The 22,739-nt window shown below is 35.3% G+C and overlaps 1 protein-coding gene across 14 annotated transcripts in view; it reads right to left on the reverse strand.

Moving 5' to 3' along the window:
- The window catches only part of ZNF644 (zinc finger protein 644), a 104,323-nt gene that overhangs the window by 66,370 nt on the left and 15,214 nt on the right, over positions 1-22,739 (reverse strand). For 13 of the 14 annotated variants that reach the window (XM_032867095.1, XM_032867096.1, XM_032867091.1 and 10 more), the window contains one exon: positions 4,123-4,183. The exons of the other annotated variant lie outside the window; for it this stretch is intronic. In XM_032867095.1, coding sequence (XP_032722986.1) covers positions 4,123-4,166 — 44 coding nt within the window. In that variant the 5' untranslated portion in view covers positions 4,167-4,183. The remainder of the gene's footprint in view (positions 1-4,122; positions 4,184-22,739) is intronic. 14 annotated transcript variants of the gene reach the window in all.

The raw sequence follows: 22,739 nt of genomic DNA on the forward strand, positions 1-22,739 counted from the left end.
ACTATTTGCTCATACGTAAGTAAGTGTATGTGACTTCCATTAAAAAAAATAAAATTTCAGGGGCACCTGGGTGGCTCAGTGGGTTAAAGCCTCTGCCTTCGGCTCAGGTCATTATCTCAGGGTCCTGGGATCGAGCCTCGAGTCGAGTCGGGCTCTCTGCTCAGCAGGGAGCCTGCTTCCCTTCCTCTCTCTCTGCCTGCCTCTCTGCCTACTTGTGATCTCTGCCTGTCAAATAAATAAATACAATCTTTAAAAAAAAAAAAAAAAGTAAAATTTCAAAAATACTAAATGCTACCTGGCAATATATTTGAAAAAGGTCAAATGTGCACTGTGCAATCTCATCTAGAATGAAGAACAAATTTTTTTTAATTTAAGTCTTATTCACATTGCAACAAAGGTCAGCACATAACTACATTGCTACTAAAGACAGTGAAGCACAGAGAACTTAATTTGAAAATGAAGGAAATTAGCTAATATAAGGTAAGTATATATAAAGAACTTCAAATCCTTGGATTCAGGGACTCTGTAAAATGGAAAAAGCAGTGGCTGACCATATAAAATAGTGAAGCACAGAATGAAGACGAAGAGTCTGAAACTGAGGTATACCTATCTGTGAAGAGAAACTAGCCCAAAATCTTTCAAATACACGTAAGTCAAACAACCTGAAGGTTATATTTCTCTGAATACTCAAATTTTATCAACAAGAAAACTAAACATACTTCACATCAATGATGAAATAAAACAAATAACTGAAGTTCTAACATTTGATAAGAATCTATGTCTAAGAAAATCCTTGTAGAGATCTGAAGAAACAGCATGAGATGGGGTCAATGTCCAATTCTGTATTCAACCTTTATGGCAGAAGCTGTAGAGAGGAAAAGCAACAAATTGATCCCAGTGGGGAAGAACTTCTCCTTGCTTTGGACTTGCTAGAAGGCATAAAAATCCCCTAGGTGACTACAATGGCCAACCCAACAAGCCTAATTTCAAGAAAAAAACTAGTGTAAAGTATTTTATAATATTTTAAAAGTTTCTTAAGTAAGCATATTATTTATATATTACAGACCTACAATGAAAAAAACAAATTTTTTAAACTTCATCAAACAGCAAGCTTCCTAAGCTATAAAAATAAATATTATCACAATTCCAGACTATGATTCAATTTCCTTCTCTACTCCCAATTTCTTTTTTACCTTTAGGAAAATGAGAAGTTTTCTTTATAGATGTGACCAGTCTTCCTAGCCTTCTACTTGTATTAATCTAATACATCCTTTAAAATCTTTAAAGAAATAACTAGCACAAACTCACTAAAAGAATACTGTTAGTAGCAAGCACTCCAATTTCTATGACATGAGTTAATGCCTTCATTTGAAAAGAGTAATCAAAATCAACAGTTTTCCTTAAGGTCTCAACTAAGAACATTACTCGCCATTTTTTTAAACTGGATTGAAAGAAGACTTGGGGGATATTTTAGGGCTTTCCAAAATACCTACAATGCTGCTTCCGTATTATCCCCATTGGCTCCTTCCTACAGCCCAACAGCAACTGTGCCAATGTCCTCATCCCATTCCAGCCAGTATTCTGAATCCCTAGATGACTGAGAGAGAATTATGCTCACTGTTCCATGTTTTACAAAATTCACTAAGTACACACAGTACTCTGGCATTGTGCTACTAAGGTAAGTACAACATTGATGGTGTCTACCTTCAAGGGGCTCACAGTCCAGTAAAGAAAACACACTACTGCAGTATGGCCAGGTCTGGCCCAAAGGATAAGAGAAGACTGCAGTATGGCTCAAAGGAAAAGAGATATTTCAGGAGATATTTCAGGAGATAAGCTGATGAGCAGGAGGAAGGACAATGATGGCTGGGGGAGGTGAGAGGCTGGGGAAGAGTGACAACATATAATTAGGACTAAAACTAAACATAAGAAACATCAGATTTAGTTTATTCAGATAATTCTAGGCATTCTGGAATAGCTGCAGGGAGACCATTGTATGCCAAGTCATGGAGCTTACATTTTATTGTGCAGGTGATACGGGAACAGTAAAGAGGACAACTAGAGGAAGGAAAATAGTGTAGAATGCTGGAAAGTGAGGTCAGAGAATAGAAGAATCCAATAAATAAAATTACAGAGAGAATACATAAAAGATTTATAGCACGGTCATACAATGGAATAGTACTCAGTAATAAAAAATAATGAACTACTGATATTCATACAACAAGATGTATGTTGATTGAAAAAAGCCACATATAAACTAATGCTATTACATAATTCTATATACATAAAATTCAAGAACAGGCAAAACTAAGCTATGCTGATAAAATTCAGAAATTTTACCTCAGGAGGAGAAGGCTATTGGACTGGAAAGGGAAGAGTATGAGGAACTTTCTGAGCAATAAAAATGTTCTACGTCTTCATCTCTATGGTAGTTACATGTGTGAACATATATGTATGTTTTACATATGTTTTACATAAGTAAAAACCTCATTCAGCTCTATACTTTAAATTTTACCATACACAAATTACAACTTAATTTATATAAAAATGTAAGTTATACATGTGAATTAAGTTCTATGCAAAAAAATGCATAATTGTGGTAGAACAGGGTCAGAATATGTTAAACCAATGTCATCCCTTAAGCGATATCTGACATAAGAAATTAGAATAAAGGTTCTAAAACACTGTATATTCAATTAACAAACAAAATCCCTATAATACCTTAAGAACAAAAGTCTAGCTTCTTTTTCCCTACAAGAAGATATATAGGCAAGTGTTCCTTATAATAGATGCTGTGGAGATAGTGCACTCCTCCTAAAGAAAAGAAATAGCTCACTATAAACCAAAAAAGTAAAAATTTTCTACACAGGAGTACCTACCTTACAAAAGTACTATAAAGATTAACAAGGCATGAGAAGCAGTTAACACAACATACAGCACAATCACTACAATTACTATTATATAATAGCAATAAAACGGAAACTCTCCTTCAAATTATGCCTAAACCACTTACTAAGAACACACTGTTTAACTGCATATCACTCATCTACAGCACTTCTCATACTAGATTTTTAATTTTCCTCTTTTTAACTTTGAGATCAGCAAGTTTCCAACAGCTTAAATGTCTAGTTACATTAGAGAAAGACCAAGTTAACTACAATTTAAGTATTCCTTTTAATCTGTTTATATCCTGAAACCATGTTCATTTGCCAAAAGACAGTAAGTCTTTTTAACATCTGAACAGTTTCTATTATTAAAAAGCATTCTTTCAGAGCGCCTGGGTGGCTCAGTTGGTTAAGTAACTGCCTTTGGCTCAGGTCACGATCCTAGAGTCCCAGGATCAGGTCCTACATCAGGCTCTCTGCTTGGTGGGGAGTTTGCTTCTCCCACTGACCTCTCCCCTCTCACACTCTGTCTCATTCTCTCTCTCTCTCAAATAAATAAATAAAACCTAAAAGACACACACATACACACACACACACACACACACACCCCAAAGAACATTCTTTCACATATCAGACCAAAAAAGTACATGATCACAATTCAATTTCCTGAAAGTCAACAGTCTTAAAAAAAGAATGCAAATCAGAATGCTAAATTAGAAAATTCATTCAATGACTTTGACCAATTCAATGACCAACAGAGATACTCTTTGAAACAATCATTTATATTCAAAACATTATATTAATATAAAGAAGTCACGATTTGGCAAATTTAATCAATTTATGGAAGTACTCCATTAATCAAAATAAGTAAAATTCACAAAAGCAAAAACTACTCGAGCACTATAATCTACTCAGAACATTGAAGCATGCAGCAAATCTCTTACTCAACTGTTTTCTGAATAGCTAAACCGAACACCAGCTCAATTTTCTCAGATGTTTAATAGTCACATACTTAAATTCAACATAAAGGAAGGAAAACTAAGAGCACAATTTGATGACTCTATTGTTACTTCCACCAAATCAACTCAAGCAAGTACCTCAAAGTCAATTCTTTGTATTTCAAAATTTTATTGAAAAACTCATTAAATCTGAACTTGAAGGCAGAGTTTTAAAACATAATTTTTCCTATTATTCCTACTTTGATATATAACATTTAACAAAGTAGTCTTCTACTTACCTAGATTTTGTCTTATTAACATCTCGTTGCAAAAACAATCTCATTCGAAATTAACTCAAACCTGAAAGAATACATGTAAAGACCATCATTTAATTTTTGTGTCAGGTATGAATAAGTACATCTATGACACACTTACTCTTTGAAATTAAAAATCACAAAACAAGTTATTTTGACATAACGTGTCCAAAAAAGTGGTTCAACTAAAACATGATCATATTATACTTTCAGGAAACTTGCTCAATACCACTTTTTTTATGAACAATAATCTATTCAAATGACAAACTTTCTAGTTTTCTTTAAAAAAATTTACAACTTATTTTCATTAATTTTAATAGTATAGCAATTAAAATCAGTATTTGTTAATAAAACACATACTTCTATCTAGATGCTTATCTAATACTATTACATATATACCAAAAAGTACACCAAAAAGCTGAAGAACAAAAAAGTATGAGATGGCATAAAAGTATACTAACAATAAATACAGTAATGGCTAACAGTGATTAAATACTAAATGCCAAAGACCATTATTCTAGAGGATAGTACATATTGATACTCTCCTGCTTCTTCCATTTAATTCACAATCTAGTATAACAGCTATCCCAACATTCCACTGAAAACGGACTTGAAAAATCTACCCCTAATTTTATCACATTCCATAAATTCTGAAAACTCAGTATGTCTCATCCTGTACTCTACACAACTTCCCCAACCTGAAACTTATTCTTTTGCATTCTTATTCACAAAAAATGGCACCACCATACCTACTGCCATTCTCACCTAGATTCCTATAACTATTCTATTTCCAGACTATCATCTCAAATTTATTCTTCCTAGAATCATGTAATGTATAATTTTGCAATGGCTATTCTGAGGATATCAAATCTATGATTCCAGTCCTTCAACAGTACTCACCAACGATCTCATCCTTATCAATTATCCCCAATCTTTACTTTCCCATTCACTGCAGGTTTCTAATACTAAACTCCTTCAAATTACAGAACAGTCCCCATGCCTTCTCAGCTTTCTCGCTGCTTCGCATAGTGAACTATCCTACCTTCTATCTCTCTTTAATTTTACTGAAACTTTTTTTACTAGTTTTGCAATAATTAGTTTAGTCACCTTGAAAGGTCCCATCTCAATTTCTTCACAGTTACAGTGTTTCTCAATTGGTACAGAAACTGGTGATAACTCTGTATCAGCTGTTCACTTACATGTTTTCTGAACTACAGTATGGACACATGGAGGATAAGAATTCATTCATCTTATTTCAGCATTTTCACTGGGTAGCACATACTAAAAGTACAACAGTGTAGGCCCACTTAAAGATTAGGAAAAAAGTTCACAACACTTCTGAATCCAGTAATATTACTTTATGAAATAACTATAAGTAAAAACACAACTGATAAAAACCAGCCTGGTGCAAACTTTTATCATCAATACCAAGATTTTAGTACTAAATGTTTACATCCCTACAGAAAACAAAGTTTGTGGACTATAAATCCTAGACTCATTGAAGTATTAGACTGAAGCAGAAAAGAGCTAGAGAAGGAGGTGAATATGGTCTTAACACTAAAAATGTCAACAGTCTGACAAACTGTTTCTCAAACTTTAGCACATATTAGCATCACCCAGAGGGCCTGTTATACAGACTGCTAGCCTCCACCCTCAAAGTTCCTGATTCAGTAATTCTAAATTAGAGCCCAGTGATTTGCACTTCTAGTAAATTCCTAAGGTGATGTTATTTCCAGGACCACACACTTAGAACCACAGACCTGGAGTTTTCTTCGTTAATGTCTAGAAGAGGCAAGAATATTCTCTTGGCCACCCACTGCCCCCAATCTTTACCTACTCATAACTGGATACTGTGACCTATTACAAGCTAAGCTATAAATCACAGTAAGAACACTAAGTCTACTATGAATTGCTGAGTGTAATGGGATGAAAAAATAATGGCTCTGCAAGAGAATCCACATTCGAATCCCCAGAACCTGTGGATATTACCTTATATGACCCTTCCCCCCTCAAAAGAAAAGTCTTTACAGATGTGATTAAGTTAAAAAAAATTTTGAGATGGAGAGATTATCCTGGATCATCTGGGTGGGCCCTAACTACAATCACATGTATTCTTATAAAGAGGGAGGCGAGGAAATTTCACTATACACAGAGAATGCAAGGACAGAGAAGAGAGAGATTTGAAAATATTGGCCTTGAAGATTGAACTCATAGTCAGGAATGTGAGTAGCCACCAGAAATTGAGAGAGGCAAGGGATAGAGCCTCTCCTAGAATTTCTGGAGAGAATAACACCGCTGACACCTTGATTTCTGCCCAGTGATACTGATTTCAGACTTCTGGCTTTTAGAATTGCCAGACAGTAAGTTTGTTGTTTAAAGCCACCTAGGTTGTGATAATTTGTTAGAACAACAGTAAGAAATGACTATACTGATGATGGTAGGTTCTCTAGGAAATAAACCAGAAGCACTACATAAAAGGTGTTTAGAACTGATTATTCATATGTTGAAACCCTAGTTCCCAATGTGACTGCATTTGCAGAAAGGGCCTTCAAAAAGGTTAACCGAGGTTAAATAAGGACATAAGGATGGGGCCCTAATCCAATAGGATTGGTGTCCTTATAGGAAGAAAAAGACACATGCACAGAGGAAATGCCACTTAAGGACACAGGATGCATGCACAGAGGAAATGCCATGTAAAGAAACAGAAAGAAAATAGCCATCTTGAGAAGAGAGAAGCCTCAAATAAACCTAACACCTTAATCTTGGACTTGTAGCCTCCAGAACTGTGAGAAAATAAATTTGTTGCTCAAGGCACCAAGTCAGTGTATTTTGTTATTGTAGCCCTAGTAGACTAATACAAGGATATACACGTTTGCACAACAGTGTGAATGCACTTAATGCCACTTACCTATACTTTAAAATGCTTTAAATGTTAAACACCACACAAAGACAGTAACCTTTGACTTTAGTTCTTTTTTATTTTTCTCTGTAATATTTCAAAGTCTGAGGAAAAAAAACCTTGTAATTGCATTTGTTCCCCAGAGAGCCAAACCAAGTCACTGTAAACACTATATTTTTAAATGGGGAATTTATAATGAAGTTTGATAGGAAGTACTTTTAAAATCCATACCTAAAAAGTATAATTAGGATATTGTTTAGGTGAGTGTGGAAACAATGAGAAAACAACAGATCGATATACCTGGATGAATACTGAGCAAAAATCCTCAATAAAATACTAAAAACCAAAGTTAACACATTGAAAGAATTCTACACATTGACCAAGGTGGATTTATTCCTGGAATGCAAGAATGGTTCAACAAATGAAAATCAACAGAATACACCATATTAACAGAATGAGGGACAGAAACCACATGATCATCTCAATTGGTGCAGAGAAAGCATCTGTCAAAACCCAATACCTTTTCATGACAGAAACACTCAACAAACTAGGAATAGAAGAAAACTACCCTCAACATAATAAATGCCGTAAGTGAAAGGCTCACAGCTAGCATCACACTCAATAGTGAAAGATGCAAAGATTTTATTTTCCTCTGAGATTAAGAAGGAAGGGTGCCTATTCTTTAAAAAAAAAAAAAAGAAAAAAGATTTTTTTTAATGGGGCGCCTGGGTTGCTGGTTTAAGCCTCTGCCTTTGGCTCAGGTCATGATCTCAGGGTTGTGGGATCAAGCCCCACATCTGGCTCTCTGCTCAGCAGGGAGCCTTCTTCCCCCTCCCCTCCTCTGTCTGCCTCTCTGCCTGCTTGTGATCTCTATTAAATAAATAAATACAAATTTAAAAAAAAAGATTTTGTTTTTAAATAATCTCTACACCCAATGTGGGGCTCTAACTCACAACCCTGAGATCAAGAGTACCTACTCTTGCTACTTCTATTCAACATGGTACTGAACTTCTAGTCAGGGCAAACAGATAGGAAAAAAGCAGCAAATGATCTCAAAATTGGAAAGGAAAAAGTAAAATTATCTGCTGACAACATGATCTTTTAGGTAGAAGATATTGAAGAGTCTTAAAAAATTTACTCTAATAAATGATTTCAGCAAAATTTCAGAATATCAGCATGTGAAGATCAGTTGCATTTCTATATACTAATAATGACCAAACTGGACAACAAAATTACAAAAATATCATTTACAGGGGTGTCTGGGTGGCTTGTCTGGTTGTGTCCAACTCTTGGTTTCAGTTTAAGTCACAAACTCAGGGTGGTGAGATCAAGCCCCAGGTGAGGCTCTTTGCTCAGCAGAGAGTCTGCTTCCCTTCTTCCTTTCCCTTTGCTTGCGTGCATACACTCTCTCTCTCTCAAAAGAATAAATATATCTTCAAAAAAATTAAAAATAGAATTGCCCTATGATGGAGCAATCCCAATTCTGGGTATATATCCAAAAGAATTCAAGTAGGATCTCAAAGACAGATTTATATACCCATGCTCACTGTAGCATTATTCACAACAGTCAAGTGGGAGAAGCAAGCTGAAAGTTCACAGACAGAGGAATAGGTAAGGGAAATGTGCTATATACATGAAGCACTGGAATGGGATACTGTGCAGCCTTTAAAAATAAAGTAATCCGATCACAAGTCACATTAAGGATGAACCTTGAGAACATGACGCTAAGTAAAATAAGCCAACCACAAAGGACAAACATGGTATGATTCCACTCATATCGAGTATTTATAGTAGTCAAAATCACAGGAAAAAAAGTAAAAAGGTTGCTAACCAAGGGTTGTAAGTGAGGGGGTGATAAAATTAGCGTTTAATGGGTACAGAGTTTCAATTTTGCAAAATAGGAAGTTCTAGAGATCTGGTGCACAACATGTGAATATCCTTAACACTACTGAACTGTACCCTAAAATGGTTCAGATGGTAAACAATCTTTTTTTTAATACCATTTAAAAAATAAGTACCAAGAAAAAAAAAATACACATAAGGGCCAACATAGATTAACAGTTTGCCCTCCATCTGAAAACCCTAAAAAACCAGACCTATATATGAAATGACAGTTTTCAGATATTATATAGGGAAATACAGAGGGTGAACCCCAAGAGAAGGAAAATAGATAAGGTAAATAAACCCTCCAACAACCCCAACTTACTACAGACCCTCACCTGAAAATAGGATACTCAGGCTTGAATCTGGTGGTTTCTGAGTTGAAGAGACTTAACTGGAAGTCCAAAGCTAAGACAGCTAGGGACTGCAGGGCAGAGTACTAGAGAAGACAACTGCACAGAGCGAGAACACCCATATTATTAAAACAAGCCCAAGGCCAAGCAAAGAGCCACTCAAAAGAATAACATGGATTATTGCCCTAGTCTCACACAAAGGCAAAAATAAGACCTGCTTCCTTCAGACAGAGTGGAAAAACCTCTTAATTCAGGTAGCACTGACTAGAGTAACCCTAGACTAAATGCTTTTGAAAGACAGACCCAAAAGGGGAACGTGGCTCAGAACGGAAGAATCACTAAAAGGCATGAGGAAACTTTCAGGAGTGATAAATGTATTCAGTATCTTGTTTGTGTGGTGATAGCTTCCCAAGTGTATACTATACATATCTCAAAACTTACACTGTCCACTTTGTACTTCACTACATGTCAATTATTTCTCAATAAATCCATTTTTAAAACCTCAATTAAAACAAAACAACCCAATCAAAAAATGGGCAGAAGATTTGAAGCCACAAATCTTTTGGTGAAATCTTTCATCAAAGATATACGAGTGTTAAGTACATGAAAATATACTATTGCTTTTCATTAGAAAAGTACAAACTTAAGCCATAATGAATTATCACTACACAACTATAACAATGGCTCAAATTAACAAGACCAACCATACCACATGCTGGCAAATGTGTGAAGGAACTGAAACTCTCATACACTCATACAGGAAGATTTGTAAAAAGTAGTTCTGACATTTTTTTAAAATGTCAAGTATACACTTACTACATGTATGATCAGTCATTCCACTCTCTTACATATTCACCCAAAGTAATGAAAGCATTTGTTCATATAAAAACTTACATACAAATGTTCTTTATTTGTAATAGCCAAAAACTGAAGGAAAAAACATCCATGAACATGTGAACCCTTACATTATAGCTTTATATTGGAAAAAGAGTGAACTAATGATACATGCAATGTGGATGAACCTGAAAATAACTATGATGGGTAAAAAAAATGTAGACAAAAAGATTATATACTGTTAAGGGGAGAAGCAATAAGTAGGAAAGAACTAAAAAGGGGCACAAGGAAAGTTTTGAGGGTAAAGGATATGTTTATTATCTTGATTGTGGTGATGGTTCCATAGGTGTATATAGATACCAAATCTATTCATATTATACACATAAAATTTAAGATTTATTATATGTCAAATACACTTCAACAAATCCACTTAAGACCACAATATGCAAATATTAATAAACTTGGGGAAACAATGAAATCTCAAATTAAAGAAGTTAGAGTAATAATAATGAGCACAAAAAGAATACCATCATTTATAACCCAAAGAGAACAGATGCAAAAATCACTCATCTTTCAACACCTATCACTGGTACTACAATTACTCTACAATTGGTAATTCAATGCATGAGCAATGCTTCCAAAATATCATCAGATATATCCTACAAATCAGATATATCCTACAAAACATATATATATATGTATATATGTATATATACATATATCCTACAAAACAGATTGATGTATTTAATTTATACCTGTTTCAACTTCTATACTCAAACACAATTCCTACTGAAATATAATAGTGCTCAACCTAGAACACAGAAATGAGCTTTACAGCATGAATCAAAAAATCTGTCTGCAAAAATAGCCCCAATTCTACACTACTCCATTATCCATGCATTTGGCAATGAAGCTTTGCAGTTTCGCTCATCAAGAGGCAGAGTGGTTTCCCCTACCCTTTAACTCTAGGCTTCCTTTTAAAGAAGTCCAACAGAATGCATGCATGTCAGTTTGCCAATTCTGAGTTAGACCTCAAGAGACCTTGCAGGCTTCTGCTCTTAGAATCCTGCTACCACCATAAGAACAAGCCCCGTCTAATCTGCTGCAGGAAACAAGACAGCCCAAATGTCCCACCACAGGCCATCCTAGAGAACCCTGCCAAGAGCAGCAAAGCCACCCTCCTGAACTGCTAACTGCAGACCCATAAACGAGCCCAGCCAAGACCAGAAATACTTCCCAGCTGACTCACAGACTTGTCTTAATAATAAACACGTTGTCTTAAACCACCAAGTTTTAGAGTAACTTCTTACACAGTAATAGCTAACTGATACAACTTTATCCTAAAGATAGCAGATTAAATTATCCCTATCCCTAGAAGAATAAGTTTAGATTAATAATCGGTCTAGATCTTAATTTTTGAAAGCAAGGGAAAAAAGACATAAAAGTATTTTACTGTTTTACTAGCAGTGACTCTACAAACATTTTGTCAGTTTGTTAATCTCAAGAGACATATAAACTGAGCAAAATCGTTTTTTACAAGTAATGTTACCAGTCAACTACTATTTTTTTTTTAATGAAATTCTTTTCAGGATACTCCAAAAATCTATGAAAACTATTATAGAGCAATCTGTTATCTCACCTAACATTCCTTTTCCTATTTATGTTAATAGCACCCTGACTGCCCATTAATAAAACACTTTTACTCAACTGTTAAAATGGTACCCATCACACAGCCCTGAACTGAGGAATGAACAAGTGACACCCACGCTGATGAGAATTCCTCAGGTAGCCACAGTAATTTTTTCATGGGTGAGAATGTAGGCCAGAGTAGGAAATTAAAAATCCTTCTCAGGATGTCAGCAACTACTAGGAAAGGTATACTCTTCAGTGGAAATAACAGCTAGGAGAATTATGTATGTCAGAGCAGCCAGTAGCTATCTCTGCCACCTCCTAACATAATTAGGAATGAAGCCACCACAGAAAAAACCCAAGCCATGAGATATAAACATTATCACAACGATACGCACCTATCAATCCAAACATGTCTGAAATAACTACAGGTAATAGCAGAATATTCAAATATTTATCAATCCTTCTACTGAAACCTACTAGAGAAACTGAGCAAAATATTAAAAACAGTCACCACAAAGGCACCGAAGAGCTAACACAACAGTTAAGAATGACCAGGCCAGGATCAAAGATGGAAACCTATAGATAAAAACTCAGCACCCTGGAGTGCCTGTGTGGCTCAGTTGGTTAAGTGGCTGCCTTCAGCTCAGGTCACAATCCTGGGGTCCTGGGAATGAGACTCTCTTTGGGCTCCCTGCTCAATAAGGAGTCTGCTTCTCCCTCTCCCTCTCCCACCCACCCACCCCCCATGCTCACTCTCTTTCTAATAAATAAATGAAATCTTAAAAAACAACAACAACCCAGCACCCAAGGATACTTTTGCCTTGAAAGTTTGTTTTGCCAATCCAGATGAGGCAGCTGAGAAACTGATGGTTATTTCTAACATTGTTACAGATTTAAGGGAACCAAAAAGGGAATGCAAGGTTCAAAAAAGGTGGGAACCATGCTAACTGCGGCCCACTATTTGAGCTGAGACCCCAAAGGACTAAACTCTAGTGAGCCAGAAATAAACAAGTCCTTGCATGTACTGCAGCCCTACCTAAAGATATTTAGGTGAAAAAATAAACTCAATCCCTAAAATTTAATTAAAGTAATCCCAGACTGCTGGAGATCCCATACAATACAAGTAATGGTTGACATTACTTGGTTTGTACGGTGCAAACAAAAATCATCTCTGGAAAAAGATATTACCGTAGGGCTCAGAACTTAAGCCTAGAAAGGCAGCTGAAAATTTAAATGGAAATTTAAATGAAAGAATATGGCAGTAAGAACCAGAGAAGCAAACAAAAATTCTCAGTATAAATTTTGCCCAAATGACTGGATGACTGATAAATTATGTATGCACAAAGAACAACTGAAGGGGTCAAGGGGAAAAAGTCAGCAGAGGTCAGTATATTTACACTTGATAAACAGAGCTGTACTACTGATGCTTTTTCAACAGCATGAATTTCTTAAGTGTGCATAGTTTGGGCAACAGGAAGCTGAAGCCTTATAAGGCTGAAGTGCCAGAGAACAGAACTCAAGACCAAGAGAACACATGGAAATTAGTGGCATCTCTAGGAGCAAGAAAATCACAGGGCAAGTGTCAAAATCAGACTATAAATTTCACCCAACAATTCCCAGAAGAACATGAAAAGAAAGCAGAGTCACTAAATCATATTCATAATGTCCAGTTATCGAGCAAAATTATATCATATACAAAGAAACAGTAAACTGTAATCCATACTCAGGAAAAAAGGGGGAGTCAATAGATACTGATCCTGAGTATCCTGAATGTTAAGGTTAACATATAAAGAATTCAAAGCAGCTTTTCTAACTATATTACAAATATTAAAAGAAAATAAATTCAGGGATGCCTGAGTGGCTCAGTCAGTTAAGCAACTGCCTTCAGCTCAGGTTATGATCCCAGGGTCCAGGGATCAAATCCTGCATCGAGTTCTCTGCTCAGTGGGGAGCCAGCTACTCCCTCTACATGTTCTGCCTGCTGCTCCCCCTGCTTGTGCTCTCTCTCTCTGAAAAATGAATAAGGTCTTTTTTAAAAAAATAAACAAAAAAAGAAAATAAATTCAAAGATTGATAGAAACCATAAAGAAAAAGTTAAAATAACTGAAATTAAAAAATCAACAGAAGGGGGTGATTAGAGGCAGAAAAATAATCAGTGAGTTTGAAATATGGCAATAAATTACTGTCCAGAGAACAGAATAAAATGAGGAAAAAATCACCAGTCTCAGAGACCAGTAGGACAATATCAGGCAGTCCAACATTAATATAACCCAACTCAACACTGATGTGCAAGATGCAACAGAAGAGAATAAAAAAGGTTCAAAATAATGTTTGTTGAAGAAATAATAACCAAAAACATCTCAGATGATAGAAAACATTATAGATCCAAGAATCTCAACAAACCCAAGTAGGATAAATATCAAGAACCATTTCTACACACATATCATAGTCAGACTGTTAATGGCTGAAAAGAAAACCTTGAGAGCAGCCAGGGAAAAATGGCTACATATAGGAAATGACAATGACAACACAAGTAATGGTTTACAACATCAGAAAAAAAATGGGACATACTAGGGCAACACCTTCTATATCCTGTAACAATTTCCTTCAAAATTAAGGTGAATAAAAAAAAGATTATTTTCAGATAAAAATACCTTTGTGAGATTTGTGGCTACAGACAAAATAGTTAAAAAAAAAAAGATGGGGGGAGGAAAGAATAAAAAGACAGCAAGAAAGGTAAGAAAAAGAACATAACAGAATAGAAAGCACATTAGATTGCACATTTATGCCCCAGTACATCAATAATCACAAGAAATCTAAACAAACTTTATACTGTAAGTAAAAGATGAAGAAGTGTTAGATCAGATTGAAAGAAAAACTGATATGGTGGATACATGAAACAATTCTGAAACAAAAAAGGCACAGAAAAACTTAAAGGTTGGGGTGGGGAGGAATGAACCACTCAAACACTAACTTTAAGGCCTGTGTAGCTATATTGTTAAGGCAGACTGCAAAGCAAAGAGAATTACTAAAGACAATGAGAAATAATGATGATAAAACGTTCAACTCATCAGAAACATTTCAGAAACAATTCTAAATTTGCAAAAATGGGCAGTAACACAAGAAAGATAAATCCATAATAACAGTAGAAAATTTTAACACATCTCTAATTGAGCCAACATACTGCAATTAAATTGGTGAGAATGTAGAAGTTTTAAACAACAAGCTTAACAAAACTGACTTGACACGTATATAAATACCGTACCCATTTTGTACTGCAAAACACATTCTTTTCAAATATACACAAAATATTTATAAAATCTGGTCAATAAATATATAAAAAGGTACAATCACATTTGGAATCAGGGAAATGGGAAATAAAAACACTACACATCCACTAAAATTGCTAAAATTAAAGATTAACAATACAAAACGTTGGTGAAGGTGTTGGTGAAGATGAAGTGCAAAAGTGCTGATGAGATTATAAATTGTTACAAAACACTTTGGGAAGGAGGTCTTTAATATCTTCTGAAATTAAACATAAATACACTCTAAAACTAGGCTATTTAACTCCAAAAAATTCACTAAATATAAATGTGTGCATATGTGCACTAGAGACATGTACAAGGAAATACACAGCAGGATTATTCATGAAAGCCTAAACAGGAGAAACAATCCAAATTTCCATCACTAACAGAATGAATAAATTGTGAGCTATTCATATAATGTCCCCCATGATACAGGCACACCTCAGAGACAGCGTGGGTTCAGTTCCACACTGCCACACTACAGCAAAACTGTAATAAAACCAAGTCAAATGAATTTTTTGGTTTCCTAGTACATATAAAAGTGTGTTTACAATATACTATAGTCCATTAAGTGTGCAATAGCAGTATGTCTTCTAAAAAGCATATACCTTAATTTTAAAATATTTTATTGCTAAAAAATGCTAACCGTTTTCTGGATTATCAGCGAGTCAATCTTTTTGCCGGTCTTGCCTCAATGTTGATGGTTGCTGACTAATTAGGGTGTGATTCCTGAAGATTAGAGTGGTTGTGGCAATTTCTTAAAAATAAGAAAACAATGAAGTTGGCCACAACTACTGACGCTTCCTTTCATGAACTATTTCGCTGTAGCATGTGATGCTGTTTGGTAACATTTTACCCAGAGTAGAACTTCTTTCAAAATTAGAGCCAAATCCTCTCAAACCCTGATGCTGCTTTATCAACTAAGTGTGTATATAATATGTATTTCCATTGTTATCATTTCAACAGTCTTCACAGTATCATCACCAGGAGCAGATTCCATCTGAAGAAAGCATTTTCTTCTTCACTCATCCTAGGAAGCAACTCTTCATCAGTTCAAGCTTTATCATGAGATTGCAGCCATTCAGTCACATCTTCAAGCTCCACTTCTAGTTCTCCCGTTGATTCCACCACATCCGCAGTTATTGCCTCCACTGAAGTCGTGAACCTTCTAAGTCATCCATAAGGCTGAATTCAACTTCTTCCGAATTCCTGTTTATGTCTTTATTTTGATCACTTCTCATGAATTAAGTGTTTTTAATGGTATCTAGAATGGTGAATCCAGGTTTTCTTTTTTTAAGATTTTATTTATTTGAGAGAGTATGTGAAAGAGAGAGAGCATGAGCAGAGGGGAGAACAGAGGGCGAGGGAGAAGCAGCCTCCCTGCTGAGCAGGGAGGCTGGTGTGGGACTCAGTCCCAGGACTCTGGGATCATTACCTGAGCTGAAGGCAGTTACTTAACTGACTGAGCCACCCAGGTATCCCTGAATTTATTTTCTTTTAATATTTGTAATATAGTTAGAAAAGCTGCTTTGAATTCTTTATATGCTAACCTTAGCATTCAGGGTACTCAGGATCAATATCTACTGACGGAAGGCAACCACTTAACTGAGTCACCCAGGTGCCCTGAATCCAGGTTTTCAATTTACTTGGTCCACATCTATCAGGAGTCACTATCTATGGCAGCTACAGTCTTACAAAATGTTCTTCTAAAACAGTAAGGCTTGAAAGTTGAATTTACTTCCTGATCCATGGGCTGCAGAATAGATGTTGGGTTAGCAGGCATGAAAACATTGACCTCACTGTACACCTTTGTCAGAGTTCTTAATGAAGTGCACTGTCAGTGAGAGGTAGTATTTACAAGGGAATCTTTTTATCCAAGCAGTTGGTCTGAAGAGTAGGCTTAAAATAGTGAAACAGTTATAAAAAGATACGCTATCAACCAGGCTTTGTTATTCTATTATACAGCACAGGCACAGCAGATTTAGCACAATACTTAAGGGCCCTAAGATTTTTATAATGGTAAATGAGCACCGGCTTCAACTTAAAGTCACCAGCTGCATTAGCCCCCCAACAAGAGTCAGCCAGCCCTTTGAAACTTTGAAACTAGGCACTGGCTTTTCCTCTCTAACTATGATAGTCCTATATGGCATCTTCTTCCAATGTAAGGCTGCTTTGTCTACTTTGAAAATCTGTCATTTAGTGTAGCCATCTTTGTTAATTATCTGAGCTAGAAATCTTTTGAAGAACTGGCTGCCGATTCTACATCATCACTTGCTGCTTCATCTTGCTCTCTTATGTTCTAAAGGTTTCTTTCCTTAAACCTTGTAAACCAAACTGCTAGCTTCAAACAGTTCTTCTGCAACCTTCCCACCTCTCTTAGCCTTCACAGAACTGAAGAGAGTTAGGGCCTATTGCTCTGGATGAGGCTACGGCTTAAGGGAATGTTGTGCCTGGTTTGATCTATCCAGACCACTGACACGTTCTCCACATCAGCAATTAGGCTGTTTCATTTTCTCATCATTCATGTGTTCACTAGTGTAGCACTTATAATTTCCTACAATAACTTTTCCTTTGCACTCATACCTCAACTGGTGGTGTAAGACTTACCCTCTGGCCTTATCTCAGCCTTTGACATGCCTTCCTTACCAAGCTTAATCATTTCTAGCTTCTGATTTATGTGAGAGATGCACAACTCTTCCTTTCACTTAAAAACTTAGAAGCCATTATAGGGTTATCAATTGGCTTAATTTCAACACTGTCTCTCAGGGAATAGGGAGGCCCAAGTTAAAGGAGAGAGACAGGGAAATAGCCAGTCAATGGAGGAGTCAGAACACACAAAACATTTACTAAGTTTGCCATCTCATATGGCTGTGGTTTGTGGCACACCAAAACAATTACAACAGTAGCATCAACAATCACTGATCACAGATCACTATCAGAAATAAAAAGTTTGAAATGTCGCAAGAATTACCAAAATGTGACAAAAAGACATGAAGTGAGCAAATGCTGTTGGAAAAATGACACCAATAGACTTGCTAGATACAGGGTTGCCACAAACCTTAAATTTGTAAAACAAAACAAAAAACACCATTTGCAAAGCTCAACAAAGTGAAGTGCAATAAAATGAGGTATGCCTGCACAGCCATGAAATTGAATGAACTATACTTACACGCAAAAACAAACATGAATCTCACAAACAATGCTGGAAAAGCCAAGATCCATTTATATAAATTTCATTAATAGGAAAAAACATATAGTTCAAAAAGCAGCAAAAATATAAAACAAAAAGGTGGCTACCATAAAAGGTTTGATGGTTGTCTCCCAAGGACAGAGGTGGACGTCTGATTGGAAGGGAAAAGAATGGAGGAACTGCCAATGTTTTAATTCTAGAGTTGGTTAAGCAGGTACACACTTTTGAACTCTAAAGTTTTATATTTCTTACCACGCATTATTCTGAGTATTTTTTCCACATTAAAAACATTTCAAAATTAAAAATACAGACATTGATGGTTTTAAAATTTCCCCTAAGCACTGGCATTACCTTATAGTATTGTTTTTATTTTAATTAAAATTATACAACTGCATATTTTAAGAATCAAACAAAGCTTGTATGAAAACTAGCACTACCCACCACCTCTTCTCTAACCATCCCTCCCCCACCTGATTTCTAAACAATTTGGTTATACTGGTTTTTCATTTTGGATCTAACTGCCTCCTATATAAGAGAATGAATTAACTCTCTAGAATTCATCTATATTTTCTATAATCTCCTCAAACTCCTACATGAGGATGGCTAGCTGACTTTATCACAAAAGTGTAGAAGCAATTTAATGGGGGGAAAAAAGTCTTTTCAACAACTGGTGCTGGAGCAACGGAATATACAGAGAGAAAAAAAAAGAATACCAACTTAAATCTCACACTCTATACCAATATTAATTTAAAATGGATTATAGATTTAAATGTTAAATGTAATTAACTATTAATCCTGTAGAAGATAGAAATCATCAGTATCTAGACCTAGAAAAGGAATTCTTAGAAATAACACCAAAAGTATCATCCATAAAAGAAAAAAATAAACTGGACTTCATCAAAGCAAAAATCTTTTATTTACTCTGTGAAAGATCCTGTTAAGAGGATTAAAAAACAAGTGACAGAGTTGGAGAAAATGTTTGTAAACTACCTAACAAGACTCTAAAATAGAACTCTTGAAACTCAAGAGTAAGACTAGCAAAAATGTCAAAATAAGGACATTTGAAAATCATCACCTCCATTAAATCAACAAGAACAATGGCAAAAAAAAAAAAAAAAAAAGAGTCAACATTTTCCAAATGAGAAATTAACCAAAGTCTTGCCACAATCTGGGGAGAACTTATTCAAGAAAGATGGTTAAATCTTTAAGACCAGCAAACTTTGTAGCATTTTATTTTGTTCTATTCCCATCCTGCCACTGCAGCTCTATAGTAGCTTTGAAACTCAACAGTCCACAAACCTGGTGAAAACTAATAGCCTGGCAGCTGTATGGGGGAAAGGGGAAGGCAGAAGATGATGAGACCACCTCTACTACATTCCCAGAGGACTGTCATTATTCGATATGTTGTGTGGTTTCTTGGAAGATCCCACTCCTAAAGTTATCTTAATTTGACCTCAGAGCTCACCCAATGCAAAAATAAAACAAAGCAAAACTTCCCCAAGGGTGTTTGTCAAAAAACTATCAGAGGCAATTGTTTCATATTGCAGCTGACCAAGGCAGTAGATAAGAGCTGAGACAAATAACAGGCTAACCAAAGAGCTTAAAAAGAAAAACCAGGCACTAAGAAAAGCTGCAATACATTCCTGAGCATCTAGATGGTCACATGTAAGCACAGGGATGTGCATAGGCTCAGGAAAGGCCTGAGAAGGCCCTAAGCACTCACCTCTGGCTAGCCAGAGGCTTTGTACAAGCAGTAAGTGAAGAAGAAGGTAAAGTTATAAAATTCCATTCTGAATTTTGAGACTGGGAGATTTCAGGCATTTAAGGACACCTCTGTCGAATTACTAGACCACTAAGCTAACTGAAGAGAAACTTCAGTGGCCACCCATGATAAAGAAAACAGTTTTGACAGAATTCATTTTAAAAAATCTGTTTATTAGTTCAATAAACAAATAACAAACAGTAACAACAACAAGCACTGAGAAGGGGAGAATCTGATTATCAAAGGTGCCACATTATTTAAAATGTAGTTTTCAACAAAAAAAAAAATGGTAAGACATAACTATGAGAAAGAATGGCTAATACACATGGGAAAACAAACAAAAAGTCAACAGAAAGTGTCTGAGGAAACACAGACATTAGACTTACCAGCCAATATTCACAAATCACTTATTTTAAACATGTTCAAAGAACTAAAGGAAATCTATCTAAAGAACTAAAGTAAAGAATGAGATGGATGTCCCACAAACAGAAAACAGAGAGAAAGAATTCATGAAAAAGAATGAAACAGAACTAGAGTTGGAAAGCAAAAAAATGTAAATAAAATTTAAAATTCACTGTTAGTTTTTAGCAGCAGATATGAGCAGGCAGAAGAGTCAGTGCATCTGAAGATTGAGATTATCTACTCTGAAAGCAAAAATAAATGAAGAAGGAAAAAAAAAAAAAAAGAGGAGTCTAAGATACCTGAGGAACACCATTAAACATGCCAACATACATATAATAGGAGTCTCAGAAATAGAGGGAAAAGGGCAGAAAAATAGCTGAATATATGATCACTGAAAATTTCCCTAAATTTAATGACAAATATTACTCTAACATCCAGAAAGTTTGAGGAACTAATATAAACTCAAAAACCAGAGAATCAAGAATCCTGAAGGAAGCCAATAGATAAGTGACTTGTCATACATAGAGATCCTCCATAAAATTAATAGTTAATTTCTCATCAGAAACCATGGAAGCCAAAAGGCAACAGGAAGACAGATTCAAAGTACTGAAAAAATAATACTGTCAACCAAGAATTCTTTACTAAAATGAAAGTGAAGTAAGACATTCACAGATAAGCAAAAATTGACAGAACTGGTTGCCACAAGACCTGCTACACAAGAAATACTAAAGGGTGAAATGAAAGGACACTAGACAGTAACTTGAATCTACCTGAAGAATAAAGAGCACAGGGAAGGTAACTGAATAGGTAAATATGTAAGACAGTGTAATTCTTAATTTTTTAACTTTTTTTCTTCTGACTTAAAAGACACATAGAGACATCATTTGCATGACAAAATATCATAAAGGAAAGAGAAGGAATGGAATTATACAAGAGCAAAATTATTGTATATTATTGAAATTGATATTAATCTGAACTAGATTGAAATAAGTTATTAACTACAATTCCCAGGACAACCACAAAGTAAAAAATATATAGTGAAAAAAAAGGGATTTAAATGGTACTAGAAAACAATCTATTTAGTAAAAAGGAAGGCAATGGTAAAGGAATAAAAGAACAACAGAAAAAAATCTTAAGACACAGAAAACAACAAAATAGCAGACATAAATTCTCCCTTATCAGTAACTACATTAAATGCAAATTAATTGGGCATTCCAATCCAAAACCAGTGAATGACAGAATGGGTAAAAAAACACAACCCAATTAGATGTTATCTAAAAGACACACACATACGAAAAATAATAAAAGACACACTGTAGCTTCAAAGATACTTTAGATTCAAATAAGCTGAAAGTAAAAGGATAGAAGATATACCAAGAAATCTGTAACCAAAAGAAAGCTGGAGTAGCTATACTCTCATCAGACACAATAGATATTAAGGAAAAAAGTGTTACTGGAGACAGAGAAGGACATTTTATAAAATAAAAGGATCAATTCATCAAAAGTTATGTATCAACTATAAACATATATGCTCTTAACAATAAAGACTCAAAACACATGAAACTGAAACATATAAAATTGAAAGTAAAAATAGACAACAGATAAAAACAAGTAACAATAGGGGTGCCTGGGTGGCTCAGTGGGTTAAAGCCTCTGCCTTCGGCTCAGGTCATGATCGCAGGGTCCTGGGATCAAGCCCCCCATTAGGCTCCCTGCTTAGCAGAGAGCCTGCTTCTCTCTCTCCCTCTGCCTGCCCCTCTGCTTACTTGTGCTTTCTCACTATCTCTCTTGTCAAATAAATAAATCTTTAAAAAACAAAACAAAACAAAACAAAAAACACAAGGAAACAAGACTATCACTATAAACTAACTAGACTTGCCATACATCTACAGAATACTCCACTCTACAGAATACTCCACTCAAAACAAACACTTTTTTCTCAAGTGTACATGGAATATTCTCCAATACAGACCATATATTAGGCTATAATACAAATTTCAAAAATTTTAAGGGAATAAAATCATACAAATTATGTGCTCCAAACACAATGGAATCAAATTGGAAAGCAGTTACAGAAGAAATATGGGAAACTAATATGTGAAAATTAAGCAACGAACTCCTAAATAACCAATAGATCAAAGAAATCACGCAAGAAAATTATAAAATCTGTTAAGGTCAAACAAAAGCACAACATGTCAAAATTTAAATGAAGAGAAAGCAGTGTTTAAAGGGAAGTTTTTAACTATATATGCCTACATTAAAAAAGATCTCAAATCAATAACCTAACCTTTGACCTTAAAAAAACAGAAAACTAAACCCAAAACAAGCAGATGAAGAAAAT

This window comes from Lontra canadensis, unplaced genomic scaffold (assembly GCF_010015895.1).
Source record: "Lontra canadensis isolate GAN:19392208 unplaced genomic scaffold, GSC_riverotter_1.0 scaffold33, whole genome shotgun sequence".
Taxonomy (NCBI): Eukaryota; Metazoa; Chordata; class Mammalia; order Carnivora; family Mustelidae; genus Lontra; species Lontra canadensis.